The 24,879-nt window shown below is 43.2% G+C and overlaps 2 protein-coding genes across 2 annotated transcripts; both read right to left on the bottom strand.

Moving 5' to 3' along the window:
* Positions 1 to 287: 287 nt before the first annotated feature.
* Positions 288 to 12,750, bottom strand: mmp14b (matrix metallopeptidase 14b (membrane-inserted)). The gene is made up of 10 exons (XM_018677519.2): positions 12,129 to 12,750; positions 5,501 to 5,649; positions 5,270 to 5,392; positions 4,743 to 5,050; positions 4,018 to 4,179; positions 3,654 to 3,814; positions 3,427 to 3,565; positions 3,111 to 3,261; positions 1,832 to 1,947; positions 288 to 1,709 (listed from the first exon to the last, which is right to left on the bottom strand). The coding sequence occupies exons 1-10, from the start codon at positions 12,225 to 12,227 to the stop codon at positions 1,237 to 1,239; spliced, it is 1,881 nt and encodes a 626-aa protein (XP_018533035.1). The 5' UTR covers positions 12,228 to 12,750; the 3' UTR covers positions 288 to 1,236.
* Positions 12,751 to 13,805: 1,055 nt separating this feature from the next.
* sall2 (spalt-like transcription factor 2) lies at positions 13,806 to 23,648 on the bottom strand. Its single transcript, XM_018677518.2, has 4 exons — positions 23,238 to 23,648; positions 21,397 to 21,543; positions 15,580 to 19,448; positions 13,806 to 15,213 (listed from the first exon to the last, which is right to left on the bottom strand). Exons 2-4 carry the CDS (start codon positions 21,470 to 21,472, stop codon positions 14,917 to 14,919), a joined length of 4,242 nt encoding a protein of 1,413 aa, XP_018533034.1. The 5' UTR covers positions 21,473 to 21,543; positions 23,238 to 23,648; the 3' UTR covers positions 13,806 to 14,916.
* Positions 23,649 to 24,879: the final 1,231 nt, after the last annotated feature.

The raw sequence follows: 24,879 nt of genomic DNA, 5'->3' as shown, positions 1-24,879 counted from the left end.
GCAGTTAAGGGAAAGATGGCAGAAAGAGAGAAAGATTAAGTGAATGGTTTACAAAGTGAAAATCAAAGCACAGAAAGCCTTTTGAAATTACTTTATTTTGTAAGAAGAGCTTAAAAATATAAGTGAGTAAGGACACACACACAATCTCATTGAGAAAACTAGATCATTATCATTATTATCATCATCACTAGTATCATTATCATTGTTGTTAAACTACTTATAACCCCTGACTAGTAATGTAGCACCATTATTTGAAAACTGTAAACAAGTACAATGACAAAAAGGAGTCATTTTCAGATTGTTAATTTATTTTCATTTGAGATGGATTCAAGGTAAAAAAAAAAAAAAAACAATCAAGTTTCAAGAATACATAACCCCCTTCCCCATTCACTGTCCCCACATATATAAAATTAAGGCCACTTTCAAAAATGTATGTCACTGTCCAGCAGGACTTTTTAATGACAATGTACAAAAACACATTCTTTACACGGAGGACAACAACAATAATAGTAATAGTCATAATAATAATGACAAAATCATTTATAATAATAATACTCAGCACTAGACATTGATATAAAAAAGGAAAAGACAGTTGTATTTATTGCTCTACTCTGATATGAGTGTATCTCATGCTTCATAAGGACTTAAGCTAATGTTTTGTTTCCCTTTTATGGTCCATACTGGCTCTGACATGTTGCTTTACTGGAAGATTAAGAAACACAATGACTATGCCACTGTGGTTTCCAAATGTGTGTGTTTATGTGACTGTGTGCAAGTTAACAAGGGGGAAGAATGAACAAATCAAACACATTGTCTGCTTATGCGAAGTAACATGCTGGAGCTAGAATGAGCGTCATGAAGATGCAGGTTCAAAGCGGAAATTCACAAGGACACAAACACTGACCACTGACAAAAACTAAAAATAAGACATTGAAAAAGGCTAAAACAAACAGCAATAAGCTGGCGTCAGTAACCATGAGGAGAGAGGCAGAGAAAGAAGGGAGAGAAAAAACATTTTAAAATGGAGGGATGGAGTGGTTGAGAGATAGAGCAAAAGGAATCTGGCAGTGGTAAAAAATATTTCAAAATGCAAGTCTGGCGCTTTTCCTTCTGCTCTTTCTCTTGTTTTACTTCTTTCTCTCTTCCTCTCATATCTGTGTTTAACATTTCATCCCACTTTTTTTCTCTTTCTCTCCCTGTCTTTCACTCCCCTCTCCCTCCCCTCCCCCTCTCCGTCTACACCTTGTCCAGTAAAGATCGTTGGCAGTAGAGGAGTCGGCGTGGGGTACCATACCGACGGAAAAACACCAAGGCTGCCAGCGTCGCAATCACACACACTAACAGGAACAGCGGCACCACCACCGCTGCTGCTCCGGCTCCGCCACTTGCCGCTCCTTCCTCATCCACTTCAATAATGATCACCTCTGTATCCTCCTCCTTCTCCCTCTCTTTCTCTTTTTCCTTCTCCTTCTCCCTCTCCTTGTCCCTCTCTCTGTCTCTAGCTCTGTCCTTATCCTCACGCTCCTTGTCCTTTTCTCTCTCCTTATCCTTGTCGTGTCCGCCTCCACCTCTTCCTCCATCCGTCTTGGGGTCTTCATTGGGGCATCCCATCCAGTCGCGAAGTGCAGATTTGGGGTATCCTGGCTCCACACGCATCATCTGGTTGTTGAACTTCCAGTACTTGTTGGCTTTGTAGAAGTAGGTGTACGCTAAGCGTTAGAGAAAGAAATGTGAGAAACAAACCTGAACTGAAAGAAGAAGCCACTTCTACAGGTACTGGTTCATACCAAGGGGTGAGAAAATAATCCAGGTAACATTATATACGTCATACCTTGATCTTTGCTCATGTAGGCTGCCTTGATGTTGTCAGGGACTCCCTGCCACACACTAACAGATTTTGGATAGCCATCGTCAACAGTTTGTGATTCTTCATTGAAACGGTAGTACCTGAGGAAAAAATGAGAGGGGAAAAGTAAAGAGAGGAAATGCTATGGTGAGTTAATAGTCACAGTCAGGGCCCCTAAAGACTTGCATCTTTGATTAAGAAGACTTGAGGCTTGCCTTAAAGGACTTGTCCTGACAAACATGAGACTTCACTTGGACAGGAGTGACTTACTTATTCTGTATTTCCCTGAAAGACTTTCCTTTCAGCTTGTTTTCACAGACTTGATACCTGACATGAACTTACCCCAAAATTCTTGACAAATCACTTGCCTTGATTAACTTGAGACTTGACCTCAACTCTCCTTAAAGACTAAACACTTGACTTGAGCTAATCTCAAAAGAGCTTAAACTTGGACTGGCCTTAAAAGACTTAACTTGAGACATGTTCTAATGGGAATGACTTGGATTTGGCCTAAATGACTTGAGGCTTCATTTGGATTTGTGACCTGTGACTTGACTTAGAGGCATGTTGCAACAGACAAACTCTGCCCTAAAAGACAACTTGAGACTTGAATTGGAATTGTTTTTAATGACTTGATTTGAACTTCATGTAAGACCTGTTCCATGAATTCTGATCTGACTTTTCTCAAATGACTTGAGACTTGACTGGCTTTTGAACCCCAAAAGTTAAAAATTGTTCTGAATCAGTGTGTATGTTTGGGCTGAATGTAAACAACAAAATCAGTATTGTTTCTGCAGAAAAATATGGTGAAAACACTTTCAGTAGGTCTAAAAAGATAAGGGGCTGAGGTGTTGTCTGGTTTAAGGACTTGTGCAATCTCTTTTCTTTGAACAAAATTCCAAAACCTTTTTCTGGAATGTCATGGACTTTGTTTATGTAGGTGGCTGTTTGCATGATGATAATTATTGACTGCCACATATTACCCACTGTTTTTTATAACAATGACTGTGGTATAAACATAGGGAGGATTAGCAAGCTTTAAAGTTTTGCAAGTTTTGTTTTGATGTTTAAATGAGAAGCAGGTTTGTAATTCAGGATAAGTGATTGAGCTTGTGTGTTCGAACCTTATATGGTCAGCATTCAAACATATCTTTTTGGTGAAGGTGACGCAAGTGGATTTTCCTTGGAATCACTAGTTTATATACTTCAGCACAGTTTCACCGTGGCATATGACACACACACACAGCACACAAAGATGACTAACTTGTTTGCTCTGAAGAAGAATGTCTGCCCAGTGGGTGTGTAGTAGAGAGCAGCATCTATACGATCTTTGGGAAGCCCAGTGCCCATTTCCTTCAGACTCTTAGGGTAACCAGAATCCAGAATAGATTCACTGAAAACCCAGTACCTGTCCCCTGGGGTGGCAAAAATGCAGAATGAGGCAGAGAGGAGACAAACACAGAGAGAGAAACATATGAGCTATCTGCAAGACTTTGTCTGTTAAACGATGGCTGGTGTTAGTGGTTTTAAAATAGAGAAATCGCATAAATGTCTTGATAGTAGACTAAAGCCAGTCTTACCTTTAAAGAAAGCAAATTTCCCATCTTCACGTTCAAAAGCAGCATTAATATGAGTGGGAAGTCCCCTCCAGAAGTGACCAATTGGCATGGGGTATCCATCTAGCACATGGTTGTTGCGCACTCGCCAGAACCACTTATCCTGAAAGGGGGAAACAAAGAGGGAATTTTCAAACAGCCCAGTAGCCAAACCATCAAATCAAAACTTGAGCTGTGCAAGGTGGGTTTACCTTGAACACAAACATTTCTCCTCTAAGGATGGCAATGGTGTCAAAGTGTCCATCACAGATGTTGGGGCCAAAGCGAGGCTTGTCTGGTGAATACGGGGGCTGTGGGGTGTGGTAAGGTGTATGCGGTGTTACAGGAGGGGGCTGAGGGCCTGATCCAGAACCTGTGTGAACAAGGACATGTGAGGGTAGTCTTTAGAACTGCAGATTCTGTTGGGTTAAATGAAACTGAGGATTACACAGTATAGCATGGGTTTGAGGCAAACATGGCACAAATTGTGTTTTGGACAATTTCAGTTGTTACATGATTTGACACTTTTGAAAAATTTTAGGTGGTGTGTCACTAAAAACTTTGTCAGTAACATACCATAAAGTTGCTGTATGCCTCTGCGGTCATCGTCAGGTAGTTGGAAGTTTTCTGTGTCCATCCACTGGTAGAAGGGAGCCATGATGGCGGAAGGGTCATTAGAGTGCTCAAGACCCAGAGCATGACCCAGTTCATGCACCGCAACCAGGAATACGTCATTGCCTGAAACAGTATCAACACCAAAACATAATTTAATATGACTTTCTTTCTTGACTTTCTTTTTCTGGAAAAAAGAGAAAAAAGAGACTTTCTTTTTCTGGAAAAAGAGAGTCAAGTAGGGGACATAAAATAGAGATTTATAAATAAAGATTTTATCTTGTGCTGATGAGACAATGAGTTATACCGTTTCATCATTTTAAAGTGACTCAGGGGAAGCACACAATTACCTAACAGTAGATCAAAAATAAAATCAGCTGCAGGTCATGTGAAGATGTATTTGAGTCAAACAGCTGACACTGCAAAGCTGCGTGTCTGTGACAATCCAGAAATAAACACTTCTCCATTTCTGCAGTATCAACATACCCTGGGGTATTCACTCCCTTAAATGTACTGACACAAGACTGGACCTGTTGCTTCCCATGTTTTGCTTGTGACAGCAAAACAAAGAATCCCAACATGGAAAGTTTTAGTCAACATTTAAACTTTTCTTGTTGTTATCAGATTTAAGGGAATCACTGAAGAAACAAAATCCTACTTATCAGAATGTCTGTTTAAACATAGCCTACCTAATAGATCCCGGTTTCCAATCGTCCACGGTTCAGCTGCATCAAAGTGGGTGTCTCCTCCGATGCCATTACCGGGGAAATAGGCGTGTGCCAGGAAGCCTCCCTCGCCGTCGAACGGGCTGCTGTCACCATGGAAACCCTCAGCAAAGAAGAGCATAATGTCGGCAAACTCCTCCACCTTGTCCCGTATGTAACTGTAGGGGATTTCCCGGAAACGGAGTGGAGTGACACCCTCCCACACTCTGAAGGCCTTCCTGATGGCCTCATGGGTTTCATACTCACCCACCTTTGGGGTGTAGTTCTGTATGCTAAAGAGAATGAGGGGAAAGGATGGGAAAGGTAATAAAGGGAGTTACTTCCTTTTTATAGGAAAACCATGACAGATGTTCAGCAGTTTGGATTTTTTGACTTTGGTTCATTGGTTATAGAGATAAAATTAATCAGACTAATCACAGTGTAAAAATGGCTTTAGGTTCCATCACGCTTCTGCAGATGCATCACATTCACTTGTAGCACTGTTGACTTACGAGAAAGTGATGTCTTTCTTTTCCCACTTCAGACCCTGGATGGCGTAACGCTTCCTCCTAAGGTTGCTCTTCAGCTCGGCACCAAACTTATCTGGCACTCCACAGCGTGGCCGCTTCATGGCCCTGCCAGACACAAGACATATTCCACTCATAACAAGGCAAAACAAAAGGTAGCTCTTGATCTATTTGAGCCGAGCTACATGCAGAATAAAGCTATTTGCTGGTGCTCACTCAATGGTGTTGTCATCAAAGGTGCCGGTGACAGTGAGGCCGTAGAACCTCTGCATGGCAGCGATTGCTGAGGAGACAGAGTGAGGGGAGCGGAGAGCGTGGGTCCTCAGGTCCCCTGGGGGCAGGTAACCATACTGCTGCAGCCATGACTGCAGAGCAAAGCACAAGAAGGAGACTCATGAGAAGTATTGCAAACTGGAACAAAAGCACTAGACACTAAAACACTTCATAAGTCACCTGATTTTTGTTGATGACAAAGGGTAAAGGAATAGTTTGGTATGATGTTGATTATCAGATGCAATGACTGTGAGTCCAGGACGGGTTTTTTTGCATTTGCAGCAAAAACACATTCCTTACTGGCAGTGAAAATAAGCTCTTAAATAACATCTTTCTGTGTTTTGGTATCGTGTAGCGAGCGCAACATCAGTTCCAAGCACCTGGCATGTCTCCATTTAATGACTAAACACAAAAGCTATTCAACCATCAACATTCAGCTCTCCAGTGAGCACCACAGTTAATTGAGACTAAGGTCAACAGAGAGAGAACACTGCCAAGTTTAAGCCCCAAAGAAACTTCAAACAAAGGCAGTTCAGGTTTCAATAAAACTCCAGTGAGACAGAAACTGGACAAGGGAAATCCCCCTCAGAGAGTTAAAGATTAACTCTAGTTTTCTCATTGAAGTTAATCTGTGGCTGCTTGTTTGTGTTTCAGTGCAGGTTGCCGCAGTTATAACTAAAAGTCACAGAGTTTGTACATGGTGAGAGCATTTGTTTAAACCATCTGAATCACATATTATGATGGTCACTGAGTTCTTCAGTGATCCAGATCCCTCAGTCTCTGCTATGATTGACCTTACTTTCCCCCTGGAAACCCATTTCCCTGCGGTACTGGTTTGACATCTGGACCTGAGCCAGCGGCTTCACTCTGCACCTCTCCCACACAGTTTCTCCTAAACTCATTCCCTCTCAAACTAGAGCTGAAAAATAACACTGAGGCTATTGTAAGCACAGTGAAAACCAAGACCACTTTGATATTCTGTTGCACAGAGTCACTCTGTGAGCTTGTAATGTGCTTTTGGGATGTGCTTTATTGTTCGGATATAATATGAACTAGACTAGCAAAGATTACCTGTCAAAAACATAGTCGTATGTTCAGAGAAGGAGATTGAGAGAGAGGAGAGAAAGATAGGGAGTGTCCCAGGGTGAGACTCAGGCCTTGGGCAACCTCAGCCAACGTCTCCAGTCGAGCAGCAGCGTCAGTCAGTAATTTAACTGGGAATTTCTTCCTGGTTGCATCCAAACCTCAAAGTCAAACTCTTCCCCCCACGTCCATGTCTCTGTCTTCGCTTCGTCACTCCTCCCCTTCTCTCTTCCCTCTCATCCGTCTCTTATGGAAAACCCAGAGACTTGAGGGTAAATACTTATGAACAACCACACCCAGAGCCACTCCATTATTGCTGTACAGCATATCTGCTGCTAATAGTTGCTAAATACAGTGAAGGCAAAACAAATACCTCATCTCTGCATTTTTCCACTGAAAATGTAGCACAGAGCACTAGATTATCTGAATACATTCTCAGGTCTGTAGGTTTATGTTTACACATGACTATATTTGTACGAAAAGGCTTGATGATTATCCAGCCTTGTACTCAAGTTTGAGCAGCAGTGAATGGCAGTTTTGGAAGCCCTTGAAGGCCTAATCTCTACCTTGCTGTCTGTCCTAGGGAGCCATGGAGGTCTCAGTGTTTAGACTTCACCCCTGAATGAGCCCTTTCTGGTTCTGACTCACCCATGCAGCTCCAGTGGACACATAAAGACTCACTGTTTGCCACTGTTACTGCACATCCACATACGCAGGAAAGAGAGGAGTACAAGGAGGGAAAGATGGAGGTCAGTTACATCTAGAGGTTGTAATTAAGAGTCATAATGACACTCCTGCAGTTTGTGGATCTTCTAATAATTATTAATGTGGGTGTTCCTCTCTTTAGGTGAAACATAAATTATAGCATCTTAAAACTGGATGTATTTCACTGTGATAAGAAAAGGGGTGTTTAAGGACCAAATTGACTGTTTGAAACCTTATTCTTCCCATCACACATTCACTATGTTTTCTTTTATACAAAATCCTAACTTTACCCTCAGCTCAGTCAAAAGGCTGCTGTTGAATGACACTGAACACTTGTTTTAACTTTAAGGCTTCCACACCTCTTTCACGAGTCCCTCAGGTGACTTGACAAAGTCTTATTCACCGCCACACTAGACTATTTTTGACTACACTAATGGGCTGAGCAATGGTAGGAAGAGGAAATGGTCACTATTTACAGTGGCAAAGGAGATGACAGTCCAAACTACTACAAGCTTTTGATGTAGCTCAGCAGTTCCCAGCCTTTTTTTGTCAGTTGTTACAGTCACAGCCCTGTAAGATGAACTCACTTCACTGACAATCTGTGATTTCAATTTATTCCGATTTACTTTTAGCAGACTGTTTCAACTGTTTGTCCATTACTTTAAGCTATTTCATCATTTACCCGATACTTTAAGCTTACTATTTTACCATTTATTCATGACTTTTAGCCGTTCATCCAGCATTTTTGGTTGCATATTTATTTTAGTCTTTCAATCAATTACAGTCTTTCCAAATATCCTCAGACAAATGCTTAAGTACTGGGGTTGAGCGCCTGTGGCAGGGAATCGCTGATGCAGATTACTTAAAACAGCTGTATGCATTTTAGTGTTAAAGTCAATTTGGATTTCTTGATTTTTAACGACACACAGACAGAGAAGTACAGAGCAAAGGGACTTTTAGGAACCCAATCCAGGACTTTGAGGTCCAGGGCGCAGCTCGCTCATAGGCAGTGATGTGAGTTTATTGTTCAGTGGAAGAGCTACAAGAATCAAACAGCGGTTGCTATGGATGTCAGTAGGCAGGGTGCTCATTTTGCATAGGATGAGAAAGGGAGAAGGAGGGATTGTGTTTCAGAAAAGAGAGAGAGTCAGTTGTTCCGTTCGGTGAGGGCCAATGGAAAGAAACTCTGGTCAAAAGCAATGGGAGTCCAACTGAGGCATGCTGGGTATACAACACACACACACACACACACACACACACACAGATCCTCATTACACATCCACTAACTCTGTCCAGAGAGCTGCAGTATTATGTCAGATGCATGTTGTCACTTGCAACAGCTCGTTATTGGCTTTCAGCGTGTGATTGTGTGTGGTTGTGTGTATGAGGGAAGTGCAACACATTAAACCAAACCTTTTACATTTTCTCTCACTATATGGACATTTCTCCGACCCCTCTGGCCAGGAGCATAGCATACATCTAAAACCTCTCAGCATGTGTGTGTGTGTCTGTGTGTGCGCACACATATGTAATCCCCCAGCTGCTGTCTATTAAAACAACCCCTCTTCCGCCAACAATAATAAGACCTGGTGACACGAGTGGAAAAACACCCATCTCTGCCAATGTCATTTGAGTAATAAGTAAATCCCAAGCAAATCTCGATGGCACAATTTGGTCTCTGGTGGGAAAAAAAAGCTTTCCCAAAATTTGGCTCATTGTTTGCTTTCTTTATGAACAGGAAATGAGGTAATGACTGTGTATTACCTTATTTCCTGTAACACCTCCTATCTTTCCTCAGGGGGGCTGCCCTCTGGCCACCCACTGATGATCATAAGGATGTGGCTTTGTCAAAAAACTGTGCACCCTTCTTTCCTTGCTTCCCCCATACCACCAAATGAGTAGTAAGACAACAAGATGGGACTGGTGTGGAGTCATCAGGCTAACTAACTCAAATTGTCTCTTCTTCGTATTCTTCTTACATGTGATCAGATGGAAACACAGACATATATTCATGCAGGATGTATGCACGACAGCTATGATTTACATCCTGTCCGTTTCAACTGGTAATTGCTTCATTTTCCAACTCTCTTTCCCCAGATTGCATCATTCCCATCGCCACAATGCCCTCCTTTCTAGGCATCAACAGCCTCCTCACTGTTCTCCCTGCCTCGCTTTTATCATCTCATTTCAAGACCATTTATCTTCCTTTGTGGTGAATGACCTCAGCTTGTAGCCATTCCTATGTGCGGGTGAATAAGAAAAGATGTGTGACCATGTGGGAGAGGATGTGTGTGTGTGTTACAAGCAGGTGGCTGCTGACACACCAAGGTGTTTTCGTGGTAAGGCAAAACCCTACTGCCCACTTCCTGTCTCCGCCACAGACCACAGGAAATGACTTCTGCATCCTTGCAACACCCGGCTGTTTATCTCACCAACACAGACCCACTGACCAACATTCAGCCACTCACTTAATTAGACTTGGTGTTAATTGAAGCACAAACATCCTACTCAGTAGTGGAACTGTCCACTCATACTGTGATGTTGGTGAGATCAGAAACATCCTGTTTGAATGATGACAGTAAAGACACAGGGAGCAGTTGTTTTATAAAAACTTCATAAAGAGAGGAAGTGAATGACTAAATAAAGATAAACTTAATGTAAACTTTCCAGGGCATGTAAGGCCACGCTTGTCCTTGCACTTTGATGAAAACTTCCACAGACACTTGATAGTCTTTTTAATTTGTATTTTTTCTTATCATAAAAACACTGATATCCACCTGTGTTGTAGCCAAAAGTTCCAGTTTCTCTTGTGTAGACATGTTCAATCTGCTCTCCTCGTTGGGTTGCCAGTTGTTGAATGTTGATGTTGCTGCTGTTCTTCTTAATTGTGACGATATAAAAAGTTGTCTCAACTTATTCACAAAGTCACAAATAACTTGTTGCTCATCTCCATGTTTCACTTCTTGCATTCAGTTCATTGCTGATAACTATTACACTCTGGAACAATTACAGGCAAAAATCAACATGCTCAGTCTCATCTAATTTATGTTCTCCAATGAAGCCTCCGAGCTGTGTAGCTTGATATTACATATTTTGAACTTGTACTGGAATAACAACAAATAGCGGTCAGGGCACCAAAAGTGTAAGTGATGCCGTTTATTTTTATTATAATCTGAATTATATTCATGTGATTTCTTTCTCAAAAATCCACTTTTTAGTTGGACTTTGCCACAATAATGGGTCAGAACAGTAGATTAAAAATACTGTAATTATGGAAATACGTGCACTTTGAGTTGCATTTTTTTGTAATAATTATTGATTGTTAACACGTCAAATAGTCGATTTCAAGATTTCCTTGAAATCAGCATCCCCTTTAGCTTCTGGTTTAGCCAATAGTCACAAGCTGAATAACCTAAAGGTGACTCTGCTGCTTACATTTTACAGACTGTGCCTTTAAATTGACAGTCTAATGTAGGTCAGTGGAGTTAGCTCATTTTTCATCCATTGGCACAGCTGGAAATATAATTTGGAGTCCATAGGCATGATTAGAGAGACATTTGGCGCCACTGTGTGATCTAACAAAATCATTTAGGCCTCTCAACTCATACACATGCAAGCATATGTAGAAACCTCCACACACACGCACACACACACACAAACACACACACACACACAAGGATACTGAACTAAGCAGATCTATAGAGGTATAACAAAGTCACTTCCTGCAACATTAAAGAAGAGCCTCCTTTGCCTGGCACCTAATAGTGTTGGGTTATTGAAAGTCTTTAATGTACAGAACTGGAGTTCAAACTGTGGTAAGTGTTTTTTCCACAGCTGCCTGTGGCTGATACACTGCAGAGCCTCTCAGATTGTCGAACCCACCTCACCCCTGTCTTCTGAACCATAACTCGGTACAGATGTCAACAATTACATCTCCCCATCCCTCTGAATACTGTTTATCTGTGCCCACAACTCTCACCCCCCACCCCTTCCCCTGTCCCCCCACCTCTATTGCCACAAAAATTGCCTCTGTCTCTGCCCCGACCACAATACAAGCTCATGCATTTCTTCTCATTTGCTTTTTTCTCTTGCTCTCCTGCTTTTGCACCCTCAGCATTTCTCAGTGTTTTCATGAGCGCTATCATCATTATGGGCTGTTTCCTCTAACCCAGGGTCAAAGCACTTTAGCACCAACATCAGACAACTCAATTTATTCTTTATTTATTCTCCATCCGGGATGCAGAGATTTAACTCACTGTTTGCTGGTTTTGTTTATGATAGCCATAAACAAAAGTACTTAATTTTAAACAGGATGATGGAATAAAAGTTTGTTTCTGTCAAATTAGAGAATCATTTGTTCAGATTAGTAACATTAAAGATCACTCAGTCTTACATGTAGAGAATGTATCTCAGTTATTCATAAATTAACCTTTCTGTATCTCCTAAACTCTAAATGCATTTCCTTATCCTAGCTTTCTTTATCCCAGCTTTCTTATGCTATATTTTTCCCCCTTGATTTCTCAGGTCTGTATTAATTTATCTGGATTTAATTATCTATTTTTGGATTTGCCTGGTTTATTCCTAAAGTTTGGATTTAATTATCTGGCTTTATTAGTCAAGTCTGGATTTAATTATCTTTATTCCCATGTTCAGGTTTGTTTATCTAGCTTTTATTCCCCTGTTCTGTATTTACTGTGCCTTGTACTCTTCTAATCTGGATTAATTTGAGTGTCTTTAATGCATTCTGGATTTATTCTTCATCTTTGTGGGGTTTTTTCCTCACCTCTGGATTGATTTGTCGCTCTGTTGCTCCCTGTGCGCTCTGCTCCCACACCACCGCCAGCAGCAGCAGTAGGACAAGCGATTTCAGCTCCAGGGCCATCACTTGACTCTCCAAAAAACAATCAAAAAACAGACAGGTCTTCTCGTAACACGTCGCGCAATCTTCCCCCTGCTATTTGTCAGAACATTATCTGCGAAAACTTATCCCACAAACGAGTGTCCAGGCACAAGCGAAATCGACTTAATCGACAAAGCACAAAGAGAGTTTCCTGAAGATGTGCAACAGTCTGCAGCTTATTACTTGAATTACTTAAACCACGAGAGGTATTTGTCCAGTCTGTGCATTCTTCTCGCGTTTTGGTGAGTTTTAACCAAATTATCGGACTTTACTGGAAGCAGGAAGTATGAAAGGGGGCTTTAGAGCTGCAGGCTGTGCGTATTTTATGTCCAAATTCGGCTTGCGCTTTGCTCCAGATGTTGCAGCCGACTTTGTTTTCATGAAGCAGTCTTAACTCCTCGCTGTCCTCTCTTCCCTATCCTCCGATCGGCTTATTTTGATCCCCTCTCCTCTTCTTCTCTCTCCCCGCTGCAGACGTGGTAGTTTGATACTCCCTGGAGACCTTGAGCTGGAAAGTAGAGGGTTGTAAACCTCCCCCTCCTAAATCAGCCCGCCCCTCTGACATGGAGGCTGGAATCAACTTGGTGACCTTGGCATTAGACTTGGCACGGTTAGCCCTTACCCTTAGGCAGTGATTAAATGCCTTAATGCTCCCTAAAATGCATGAAGCTGTTTTTTTGTTTGTTTGTTTTTTAGAGAGAAGGGAATTAAAACACTGGTGAGTGATAAACTCTTCAGCAAGTCATATAGCTAGAAGGATTTTGGAAGACAACTCACACTTCAAGTTTCTGTATGAATATTTTAAAGATTTCTGAGTATAGTCAGGGCTAGGGGAAAAAAGGGAAATTGCGCCCTCTAATGCACACATTGCATATACATTTAAACAGTAATGTCTAGATAAGGCAAACAACCTACTACATTCATGACACATTTGTATTTTTGTTTGTATTTTGTCTTGTATGCTGCCTTCTTTAAGAGCTGAAACTGTGTTCTCGAGCTGTGTAAAGTTGTGCTGGTTTGCTTTCAGATGAAAACTACCATATGCACATGTCTATTGACATGGCGTGTTCATTGCCATGCATGTGGCTGCACTCATTTGTTAGTGGTAATGGCAGCTATAGATTTCACATCACAGAATGGCTGCTGCAGGCATGGTGCTTAAGAGCTATATGTACACATGTATACAGAGACAAGTGTGTAAATAATAATAATAATAATAATAATAATAAATGTAGACTTTTAAAAGACACTCATCTCCTGTAACCTACCTTGTGTGCACACATAGTGCAGCTCAGCTGCTGTGCTGGCCATGGCTGAGGAAAGACAGCTGGCCTCCTCTACTTCCCTCGTCCTTTTTGTTGATGTGACACAAGAGAGGAGAGCTTTGATTATCTTGGCAGGAATCAATGACATCTGCCTCTAAGGGATGATGGCAGTTCAGATCAGATACAAATGCCTACAAGCATGCATACATGCTGTGTTCATGGAAAATAATAAGATGGTCCTCTAGTTGCAACATATTTTGCTGTGTAAAATTCTCTTAAACAAGACTGAGGAGGATTTCTTTTTCCAAACTGGTTTTTAATATGGAGATACTGAATGTACAGCTTACAACAAACAGACATAGACTTCTGATATATATAGTAACTTAAAGTTTTAGTAACTTTAGTAACTGAAAAAGTGTTACAGATAATACATTTGGACCAAACAACAATCATAATATCCACAAAGCTTAAGGTCAAAGGTCACACAAAAGACCATGTCCTCACTGGGTTCACAAACACTTCAGCTGTGCTTCTGGTTTGACAGGACAATATAGTGAAAAGTAAACCACAATGACATGAGCAAATAGTTTATCTGAATGACAAGATGGGGGACAAAAGACTTGATATTCCCCACAGAAAAACATTCATATTGTTGGCCTTGTTTGCTCTCGTAAAGCAACATTTTGTTTGCTTATTCCCTTATTTATATCAGTTCCCTCTGTAACTTAAGGAAACAATCTTCTAAATATGAAACAGACCTAGGTTGTAGCATTTGCAAAGAAATTGTCATTTGGTTAGCTTGAGCCTCCTTTGGTGCCATTTGGATCAGATTTGGTACATGGCACAGCGTGATGAGTATCGAAATGTTTACATGGTAACAAAAAATGTAGAATTATTCTTTTAGTATACGCTCTGGTGACTCACTAATAAGCATCAAAACCGTTCAAAATGTGGTAAACCTTACCCATCTAGGCCTGATGGTGAGTTCATACTAAAACTGTGAATTATTCAACCTGGTATGAAACACCGATACAACAGGAATACTCTTTCCTCATATCCAAACATAGATTTTTTAAATGTTAGAATGTGCTTCAAACTATTAGGAACTTCAGCCAGACAAAGGTAGTTTCACTTTTTTTTTGACAAATCCAGCAATAACTGGACTCACTTTGTTATTTCTTGAATATTTTTATTCATACAATAGCTGTCTCTTTTTTAACACAAGATCAAGCTGAATGATTTTCACAATTTTCACATACAAACATATTACTCTGACTATCAAACTGACAGGCTACTTGAAATGTGTTAAGGAAGCAGTACTATGCCAAAGTACATACAGTTTCACCAAAAGGTAAACATTAATTGAAAACACCAAAACATCATCCAGCCAATCACATTGACTTGAGTTATGATCCTTCACTAGACTCTTCCCCAAATTCTTCGGAAACCCTTGGATCCATCTGAGATCGAACAGGTGATTTTGCTGACTGTGCCAACTCATCATCATTTGGGTCATCATTTGGCTCATTACTGGTGTTTAGGAAGGCTTGGTACTGGTTCCAGAAGCCTGCTGAGCTCCTGGTGGCAGGAATGTTCAAGGAAGTCGTAGATGTGGAAGAAGGAAGTTGGTCAGTCGAGGAACGACTACTCCGGGCTGGTGGACGTGATGTTTTGGTTACTACACCATGGTGCTTCATATGTCCCTGAGAATAAATATAATCAAACAAATTTTATTTGTAATTATCATCTTGATCTGATACTTATGATAGGGTTAGGGTTAGGCAAGGTATAACTATCAAACATACCCAATATAATGTAGGCTAGAATAAAACCCGTGGTTAATTAAGTCTGAGGTATGACTGGATTAACATTTCAACACAGTCGGAGTCCTGAAGAAAATGTGAATTACATTGAAATATTAGTCCTGAAGATTGCAAGATGTGGTGCTGTACCTAAGCTGTAAAATATCGTTTCAACACAGTGAAAAATTAAAACAATTACTCTGCCAACATATCTATACATCTCATCAGTGGAAATAAATTTTATACCACAACAATTTTTTTCCTCACCTTCAGTCCACTGCGACTGGCATACTCTTTTCCACACTCAGCACAGCAATAGGTCTTCTTCTCTGGACGAGACATTGGAGATGGCAAGGTTGGGGCAAGGCTGATGGGGGCCGAAGTGTCCAGTGCTTCACTTAGAGCTAATCCACTAATCTTAACACCTTCCACCCGGTCATCCCTCCGATATGAACCAAAATGAAAGCTCTGACGAGTCTCCCTTACAAAAGTGGCAGGTTTCTGTGGTGCACCCTTTACTTCAGCACCAATAGTGTCTGCAGTCTCCAAACTGGACGTCATTTTAGGGTCCTCATCAGGCACAGTTGCTGGGTCTTGCTTTGGTGTTGCTGGTGGAAGAGACTGATCTTTGTCTTCTTCCATGGGTTCTAGTGATTGGGGCCTTGGGGAGACAGAGTCTGATTCCAAGGTTGTTGTTGCATTAATGTTAGGAACATCTTGACTCAGGACTGGGTTAGTGGGGGTACTGGGACAGGTGTAAGCATAGGGGGCACCAAGAGCAGGTGTGCTTTGTAAGTCCTCTAGGTTTGAGCTGGAGCCAAGGAAGGCATCAGAGGAGGTAGATGCTTCATCCTCTCCACAGTCCACTACTATCGTGTTAGGTGACACTGTGGTTTTGGTTACAGTGGAGGAAATTGGTGAGTTGGTGGATTTAGGAAGATGGATATCGGCAGTGACTTGTTCAGCTGGGTTGTCTTCACCAACTGGGGAGGCTTGAGCTGTCTGCTGGCAGGCTGGCAAGGGGGCACTGACACAAAGGACAGGGGGTTCTGCACTGCCTGGTGGTGGAGTTTGTGTGGTGGGATTCATGAAGGGGTCAGGACTAAGGTCAGAGGGGGGGATGAGGTCTGGGCTGCAGGATGTAGACTTGCTGGGATTTTTGGTGAGATCAACTGATTTCATACTGCCAGAGACAGGGAGTGAGTCAACTGCTGGAGTTTGAAATTGTGAGCTTGGGGCTGGGCTCTTAGAGTGGCCAGTTGGAGGAGGTGTTTTACTAGAGGCAATACTCAGGTTGGTGGATTGAGATTGAGACTGTGACAACGGTTTGGCATCAGACTCAGATGGCATTTCATGTGCAGAGTCCTCTATGCCATCTGGGGGCAACTGTCCACCAAGGTGCATACGGATGTGGTGCTGGAGCACTAGGGCGTTAGTGAACTTGCGCTGGCACAGTGGGCAGGAGTTCTGGACTCGTGCATTTGGTGGTCGGGCATGATGGGTGGCTAGATGTGACCTCAGGCTGCCTTTGGTAGAGAAGGATCGTCCGCATATCTTACATGGAAAAGGACGTTCTCCAAGGTGTGTAGCCTGGTGCAAACGCAGTGCTCTGGGACAGCTCAGCACCCGCAGACACACCCCACACTGATTGGTTGTCAGGTTACCGGCTGGACCTGTGATGTTAAGTGATGATAGCATGCCTCCCGCCATCACACTTGCTCCATTGGTGCTCATGCCTAGGGCAGCAACCATCTCACGGGTGAAGTTTGAAACAGAGGTGGTAACAAGAGTGGAGGATGGTGGGGACGCCATGACATATGTGGCAGAGGTGCTGGCATTTGTGAAACGACTGTTGGATGAACTTGCTGAGGAGGTAGTGGTACTGCTACATGGCTTCTCCTGCATGGAGGTGGAGGAGGGGGTCCATGGAGGGGATGAGTGGGGAGGAGCCTTTTCTAGCTTCTCCACCAGCCTCTGCAGCTTGGAGGTTTCAGATGTAGGAGTGGAGGAAGCAATGGAGGAAGACAGGGAGGATGGAGTGGTGCTGGGTGCACCTGGGACTTTGGGAAAAGAAGAGAATGGGAACGAGAGCTGAGAATGGCTGGAAGAAGCAAGTTGGAGGGAGCCTGGAGTAGAGGGTAGCGGGGTGCGTAGCAATCCCAAGGCTGGATGGCTGTAGAGGGATGAGTGTGCAGCAGGGCTAGAGGAAGATGTGGAGACAGATGGGAAAAGAAGCTTAGGCAAGTGGCCTAGCTGAGAGTAAGCTGCAGGAGAAAGCATTGGGGCATGAGGGGGCGTGTTCTCATCAAAGTGCTGCTGCTTTGCACCCTTGAATAACCCTGTGATGGTGGAAGACGAAGACAAAGAGGGGTTCGAGAGGAGGGAAGTAGCCAGAGAAGAGGTGGAGGCTGAAGAGGAGGATGAATGGGATGAGCCAGAGGCAATAGAGGCTGCAGCAGCTACAGCTGCAGCCCTATTCAGCTGCAGGAGAGAGTGGGAAATCAATGCCAGATCCACAGTAGGGGGCAGGGGTAGGGTGGAAGGGGTAGATCCTCCAGAGGCTCCCAGAGAAAAGTTAGTACTGGTGCCACTGACCTCCAAATTATCTCCACATGTTTCATCCTCAGGCCTGATTTTTCGCTTCTTCTGAATCATGCCACTACTACTGCTACCACTGCTCATGGTCTGTCCCATATCTGATCCCCCAGCAGCCCCTAACGCTACCCCAAACAAAGATGGTGGCAGGAGTGAAAGTGAGAGCTCTGGGTTTTGTTCACGATGGCGCAGGAAGTGCACCTTGAGGTTGCCTCGTGTGGTGAAGCGGCTGAGGCAGACTGGACACTGGTAGGGTCGTTCCCCTGTGTGTGAGCGTAGATGTATCTGCAGGGCAGAGTCACTGCTGAACATTTTTCCACAAAAGCGGCAGGCATGCTGGAGGCGGCCAGCAGTGTTGGAGCTGGGTAAAGGGGAAGAGTCTCCTCCTCCAGAGATAGACTGCAGAGCATGTTGGGAGTTTGGGATGATAGATACTGATGTGGGGAGGGATGAGTTTAAGAAAGACAGGCCACTGTGCCCACTCACTGAAGTTGTATTTGGAGATTTCTCATGAAGATAGCGGTTGGGCAGAGCTAAAGATAATGCTAGCGGATAGGTGGAGGAAGACATAGAGATGGCAGCAGCGGAAGAGGTGGAGGGAGCTGAGGATTGAGAGCTCATCCCCAGATAACTATGAGCCCCTGAAGTCCCTCCTGCCCCTTCCATCTGAGGCTTGTGAGGCTGCAGGATTTGAGATAAGGAACTGCTTGACTTTGTGGGTTTGTTGGCTGCCTGAGAGGGAAGCAGGGAGGAGAAACATGCCAAGAGTGGAGCCACAGAAGTGGAAGGCTGAGGTGGAGTTGACTGGGTGGTTGGGCTGGCTGCCCTTTTGCTGCCTTCCAAGCAGAGCTGAGGCAACGGAGGGAGGAGATGCTGAGAGGGTGTGTCGATGGTATAGGAGGCTCCACCAAGGCGTAGCACCTGTCTACATATCTCCTCTGTTATCTGCATTTGATGGATCTGCCTTTGCTGCAGCACCCGCAGCTCCTCCAGGATCAGGGCAATGCTAAGCTGGGCCCTAGATGGTACAGCTGACGCAGATGTCACTCCTGGGCTGGGAGTGGGAGTAACAGGACTTGGGGGGCCATCAGGCACACGACTAGGGCTTCCAGGATGTGGTGGTGGACATAGGGAGGCAGAGGATGATGAGGAGGAAGAAGAGGTAGTGGTGGTGGCTGACAGCCCCAACTTGGGAGAGGCCATGTGTGTACTTTGGGAAGGGTGGATAAGGGCACTAGCAGAAGATGTAGGACTGCAACCAGACTGTTGAAGCACAGGTGGATGTTGAGTTTGGGAAGAGAGAGAGGAATAAGGGAAGTTGGGCGAGAGGGGTGGGTATGGGTCTTTTAGGGGCTGGTGGGAGGGCTGGCACGGTGAACAAGATAATGGTGGACCCTCAGTAGGCAGAGAGGGGGTCTGAGACCCCTTGAAAGATGAACGGAGAGTAAGGAGCAGCTGGGAGCTTTGAGGAGAAGATGGCGAACACAAGGGAGAATCCGGGATAAATGGAAAGGAGAGTGACTTCAATGCCAAGTGGTCATCTAGAGAAATTGAGAGGAGAAAATCTAAATGTAATTTCATTACCATTTATGGTGAAAAAATAACCAGGGTTTATATAATAATACTTGCAATCTTTTTTGTGAGAAGGTTTTTCCATCAAAAATTGTCAGCAATAAACCAAATTTCACTTAATGACCATTATCAAAAGCCAGCAGTGAGAAGTAAAGGATGGGAAAATAGAAGCATTCAGGTATCTAAGAGATGACTTTTAACCTCTGGGTTGAATTTTCACCACCTCATCATCCACCACTGCTTTCTTTCCCTCTTTGTCCTGTCTATCCTCATCAACTGCAGCCTCCTCACCATTGCTGCCACACACAAGCACACACATTCATGTGATGCATGAAGGCACACATGCTTGAACACACACACACACACACACACACACACACACACACACACACACACACAGAGAGAGAGAGGGAGAGAGAGAGAGAGAGAGGGAGAGAGAGAGAGATTCCACTGGTCTGCAAAAATACACTGCTTACCCATAAAGGAGCCTACCTTGTTTCCAGGGCAACATGCACAAGACAATGGACTTCACCCCCCACCTCTCACCCCACCCAAATGAAAAAGAAGTCACATCACACACACACACTAAGACACTCTTCCATCTTTGCCTCTCTCTCTTTCTTCCTCAATTCAATCTGTCTTTCTTTCATCTCCTTAAAAGCCCTCCCCCCAGTAGCCTAATGGGGTGCTAAGCGTTAGGTCCTGGTTGGGGACTGGACACTGTACAGGGTGCCTGATTGGCTGGCAGACTTGACCTTACACACTCTGGGGTCACATTCCTGATATGGTTTAGGGCCAGGCAGAGGAAGAGAGGTGGCGTGCAAAGAAAACAAACAGCCCTCCAGACAGACATGATGACTCACAGACCATCACCAAGCTAACTTAACTCCAAAAAGTATAGAGGGGCAGAGGGGAAAGCACATGAACACAGCATACCTGTCAATGCACACTGCATAGCCACAAAGAGGTGAATACTTTGTATGCACAAGGTTGCTCATGCACACGCAAATACATACAGAACTTACTGCTGTTTGCTGAAAAGCTACAGTTTTATGACACACTGTGAGCCCTATTCCTGTAACTGGAGTGGACAGACAGACACAAACACACACAGTCACATACACACTTCTTCATGGGTATGTTCATGCTTCAGTGCCCAGCAACAAAGCTGAAAGGGGACAATGGGGTCTAATGCTATTGCAGTTAGAACACCTTATTCAGTGCCTCACAAAAGTTTCATTTTCCTTGATCCTCTCATACTCATCCCCTTGCTTCTACCAATCATTTTCAAATTCATTATATGCCCTTTTTCAGAAATATATTTCTCTGTGGATTTACTGTATATCCACGTATTCTGGGTGGTCTGTTTCTTTGAACCTGGCAGCGAGGAGGAGTGAAGACACTTGGGTTTTACGGGGCAAAGAAAGCAGCTAATGGCTGCAACCATGGAGAATGAATTAAAGACTCTGTAGGCCGGTAATTCCAACAAGCCTTAGTTTCTCAGCATGTAAGTAAAACAAGCACCTAAATATGGCCTACATTTCAAACACAAATTAAACAGAACTGTTTAATCATTCTGAGGAGACCATTTTGAGATTATGAAATGAAATAAAAGGAAATAATGACATCTTAATCAACAAATGTAAAAACAAGTTCCGACAACTGATTTAAAATTTCTGTTTTAATTCCAAAACTGCTATTTCCCATATTAGGTTGGACAAGTCATTCCAGGTCATACAGTGCAAAGGTTAGAGCATATGTTTAAGTCCTATGTTAGTACAGTAGAGGATATACCTTAAAATAAGATATTTGCATATTGAGGAAAAGTGATTTCTTTGATGTCTGCATTTCCCATCCAATATGAGTCCCATCCTACTGAATAACCAGTGGTCTTTTGATGTACAGTCTATTTCTCACCATGCTCAAGTATCCGACAGGCACCGCGGGTCAGGCTCATAAGCTGCTGTGGTCGTTTCTGTTTCCGACGGGACATGCTTCTGCAGGATGGGACCGACGCGGGGGCGCATTGGCCAACACGCAACTTTTATTCTGTCTCCCTGCACACTGAAAAAAGTAGGTATCTAAATTACTTCAAGTGGAAAAAACTGAGGAAAAACTTAAGTATCATCTCCAAAAAATGTGAAAGTGGATGCTCCGAGTGGATTAGTCTCAATAAAGCGGGTCCATGTTGGTGGCATTGTGGTGCAGAGAAAAGAAAAACAGAACCAAAGTGCCAAAGAGGCATGTGTGACAGTTTCTCTCAACAAGTCTCCCTTTTCTCAAAACTCACCGTTGGCCCTCCTTCTCTTCTTTACACACACACACACATACACAGCTCACTTGTTCATCTACTACTTTGCATTCAAATGGCGAGTGAACACCCCTTCTTTTGAGCCAAGAGTCCACTGCCTCTCCTTAGTAAACCCTCCATACACTGACGTTCAAGTTCATCACATAATGGCCATTGCCTGTGCTTTCGACTGCTGATACGAATCTTTAAAATCTAAACCTCACTTTGTGTGGATATCTCTGTGCGTAACAGAAGGGAACTGTGCGCACAGGTGGGTACAAACGCCCATGTTAAAATGAATGATTTTTCTTTTCTTTTCTTTTTTTTTTTTTTTTACATTAAACCAAACATAATATTACCGTGTCACAGGGCACCCTCTCGCACACGCACACACACCTATTCGAGTCAATTCAAGGTGTGTTCTGTGTGGGGGATTACATGATGCTCCCGCCGCCTGTAAAACAGGGTTCTGTGTGCGTGTGAGCTCCGTAAACAGCAGAGCGGCTAGAAATGAGGTGGAATTTGCAACAATGGCGTTGAGGGAGCACAGCTGAGTGAACATCACCCTCTCAGAGCCTCTCCAACACATAAGGCCACTGACTGGAAGCACAATGCTCCCTTTTCACTCTCATCCCGACTGCTTACCACGTGGAGAGAGGTAGTGAAAGAAAAGACGCAGCCAGAGTGAGGAGAAAAATTATTTTTCACCCTCGCCCTGTGACACCCCCCCAGTTCCCCCTCGACACCCCATCCACCTCCTCTCTGTCTCTCTCTGGGGCTTGGACAGAATAATAAAATGCACCCGAGGTTTTCATACAAAGTCTGAATGATATAGATCTACAATGCAGTAATGATTTGAGTCTGAATTATTAAAACAGGCCTTCCTTTGTTGGACAGTGGAAGTCCAATTCATTTATTTTAACAGGCAGTTTAACAGTTTAACATTGGACTTATGTAATTTTTGTGGTGGGCCTATGGGCTATGGGCTTCCAACCCAAGCAGTGATTTCCGAACAATATCAAAGGATTAAAAAGAAAATCATAAGGTTATAAATATGCGCGTCACTGCGTAATCGATGATAATTTCTCAAAGACATAGAAGTGAAAACTCTAATAGTTATCAAACAGTAAAACCCGAGAGTATCGTGGCTTTTTTTAAACCTAGAACTCTGTTGTGCCAACAACGCATTCGTATTTTTTCGTGCCATCTTGCCAATACAACCGTATACAACCGCCGGCCGTTTGTTCCGCTAATGTTTGGAAACAAGCGCAAAATACGGCGGTGGGATGCGCGTCCCCGCTACTGTACGGCGACCTGTTGCACGCCACGCGCGCTCCCACATCATAACAAGTTATGATTCATAAAATATTATGACTTCTCCGAAAAATACAGTCCCGGATGTGCATTTCCCCCACAGACCGCTCGTCGCCGACACAACCCCTTTAAATATAACACAAAAGCAACTTACCATGTTTGAAACGATGATTTTTGGCAGCGATATTGTGTAATGAGAAGGAGGGGGGGAAATAAAGCTCAGGAGCTTATGTTGGGTAAGATCGGCTTCGTCTCTCAGCCGGGACACTGGCGCAGCATTTCCCTATTCACTCCCAGGGATGCGCAGTCGGACAGCCGCATTTTTTTCAATTATTTATCTCCGTCGCAAAACGCGTTTCTTTCTCTTATAACAAAGGGTTATTATGCCTGAATGTATTTACTCATAGTCCACTGGCAGCAGGAGAAGCAGGGGCGGTGCAGATAGCTGTACTCGCTACAGGGGGAGGATTATTTTTCTTGGCCGTGCGTGTTGCTCTTCCTCCTCTCTTTGTATTTGTCAGGGCCTGCTCTGGTCCGGCCTGTCTGCGCTCTCTGCGGTACTGTCTGTCTGTCTGTCGGTCTGTCTGTCTGTCTGTCTGGTTAGCTGGCTAGCTGTCTGTCTCCCTGTCTGTTATAATTAATGGCCCTCGCCGCCAGACGGTCCTCTGGGAAACAGTGACCACAGTTACCTCCACATTGGCTCTCAGTGTGCATCTCACATAGGAGTGCAGGCCTGAGAGCACACACCTCTGATGCAGGGCTGAATCAGTCTGACTGTGACTTTATATATATATATATATATATATATATATATATATATATATATATATATATATATATATATATATATATATATACATAAAGACAGATACCTGGACCTCCTCACAATTTTATTTTGGTCATTTGGAGCCACAGTGTAGAAATGAATGAAGCTAATAATATTTCAGCTTTCCTCTTAAATGTCTTAACATGTGTAGTACATTAAAAAAAAAAAAAAAAACCTTAATGGTTGCAGCTAGGTTCTGCCATAGTATCAAACTATTACAGCATAAACTGTCCCTCTTCAAAGACCCTGAAAGCACATAGCAGATGATTAATTCATTCCTCTAATTCAACCTACAGTACTGTTAGACAGGCTTCTAACTGTGATGGCATGTTAATGTCCACTGAAGACAGTTTAACCATGATAATTCACCCACCTCCTCCTCTGCAGGACTGCTGAAGTGTGTGGGGTGCAAACCATACGTGTCTGTTGCAGAGTGTTATAGCAGGCCTGTTTTGTGCAGGGTAGAAGGTCAACAGCAGCTTACAGCATAACAGGAGCAGCACGCTACTTAAGATGTCAGCTAATGATGGTGCTGTGGCAGGACAGACTGGTTAGTAAACATCTCGTTGCTTGGCCAGTTTTCCAACTTGGCACTTTTTTAAAATCATGATTTTGATTGGATGTGTCTTATCAACTCACAGCTATGTTTCCTGGCACACTGTAGCTAAACAATGCTGGGTTTTATGTCTCACACCAGTAATGCCACTAGGTGTCTCTCAGAGACAAAAATTAGAGGCAAGTTGCATCAGTTTGAGTAACGTGTATATATTTAAGTGTTGCCTGATCATTTTAATACAACATTAACCACATGAGTAGATAAAACACACATTTTTAAACAATCAAAATATAACCGGAAATACAGAAAATGAAAACAGGTTATAATCACAGACATTTACATTCTAATTGTACATTAACATAACATCACTTGTTTTCACCTGTGTATCATAGTCCTTATTATTCTGTGCGCTGA

The sequence above is a fragment of the Lates calcarifer genome, linkage group LG4 (genome assembly GCF_001640805.2).
Source record: "Lates calcarifer isolate ASB-BC8 linkage group LG4, TLL_Latcal_v3, whole genome shotgun sequence".
In the NCBI taxonomy this organism is placed as follows: domain Eukaryota; kingdom Metazoa; phylum Chordata; class Actinopteri; family Centropomidae; genus Lates; species Lates calcarifer.
Note: the sequence above shows the minus strand (reverse complement) of the source record. Positions and strands in the feature narration are given on the sequence as shown.

Excerpts from the sequence above, each read along its gene's own strand:
- mmp14b (XM_018677519.2), bottom strand. The coding sequence starts at position 12,227 with ATGGCCCTGGAGCTGAAATCGCTTGTCCTACTGCTGCTGCTGGCGGTG. Across the intron at positions 5,650-12,128 it reads AGCGACAAATCAATCCAGAG|TCATGGCTGCAGCAGTATGG; the intron begins GTGAGGAAAAAA and ends TTTGCTCTGCAG. Across the intron at positions 3,262-3,426 it reads GAAATTTGCTTTCTTTAAAG|GGGACAGGTACTGGGTTTTC; the intron begins GTAAGACTGGCT and ends TTGCCACCCCAG.
- sall2 (XM_018677518.2), bottom strand. The coding sequence starts at position 21,472 with ATGTCCCGTCGGAAACAGAAACGACCACAGCAGCTTATGAGCCTGACC. Across the intron at positions 19,449-21,396 it reads CTGTCGGATACTTGAGCATG|ATGACCACTTGGCATTGAAG; the intron begins GTGAGAAATAGA and ends CAATTTCTCTAG. Across the intron at positions 15,214-15,579 it reads CCAGTCGCAGTGGACTGAAG|GGACATATGAAGCACCATGG; the intron begins GTGAGGAAAAAA and ends ATTTATTCTCAG.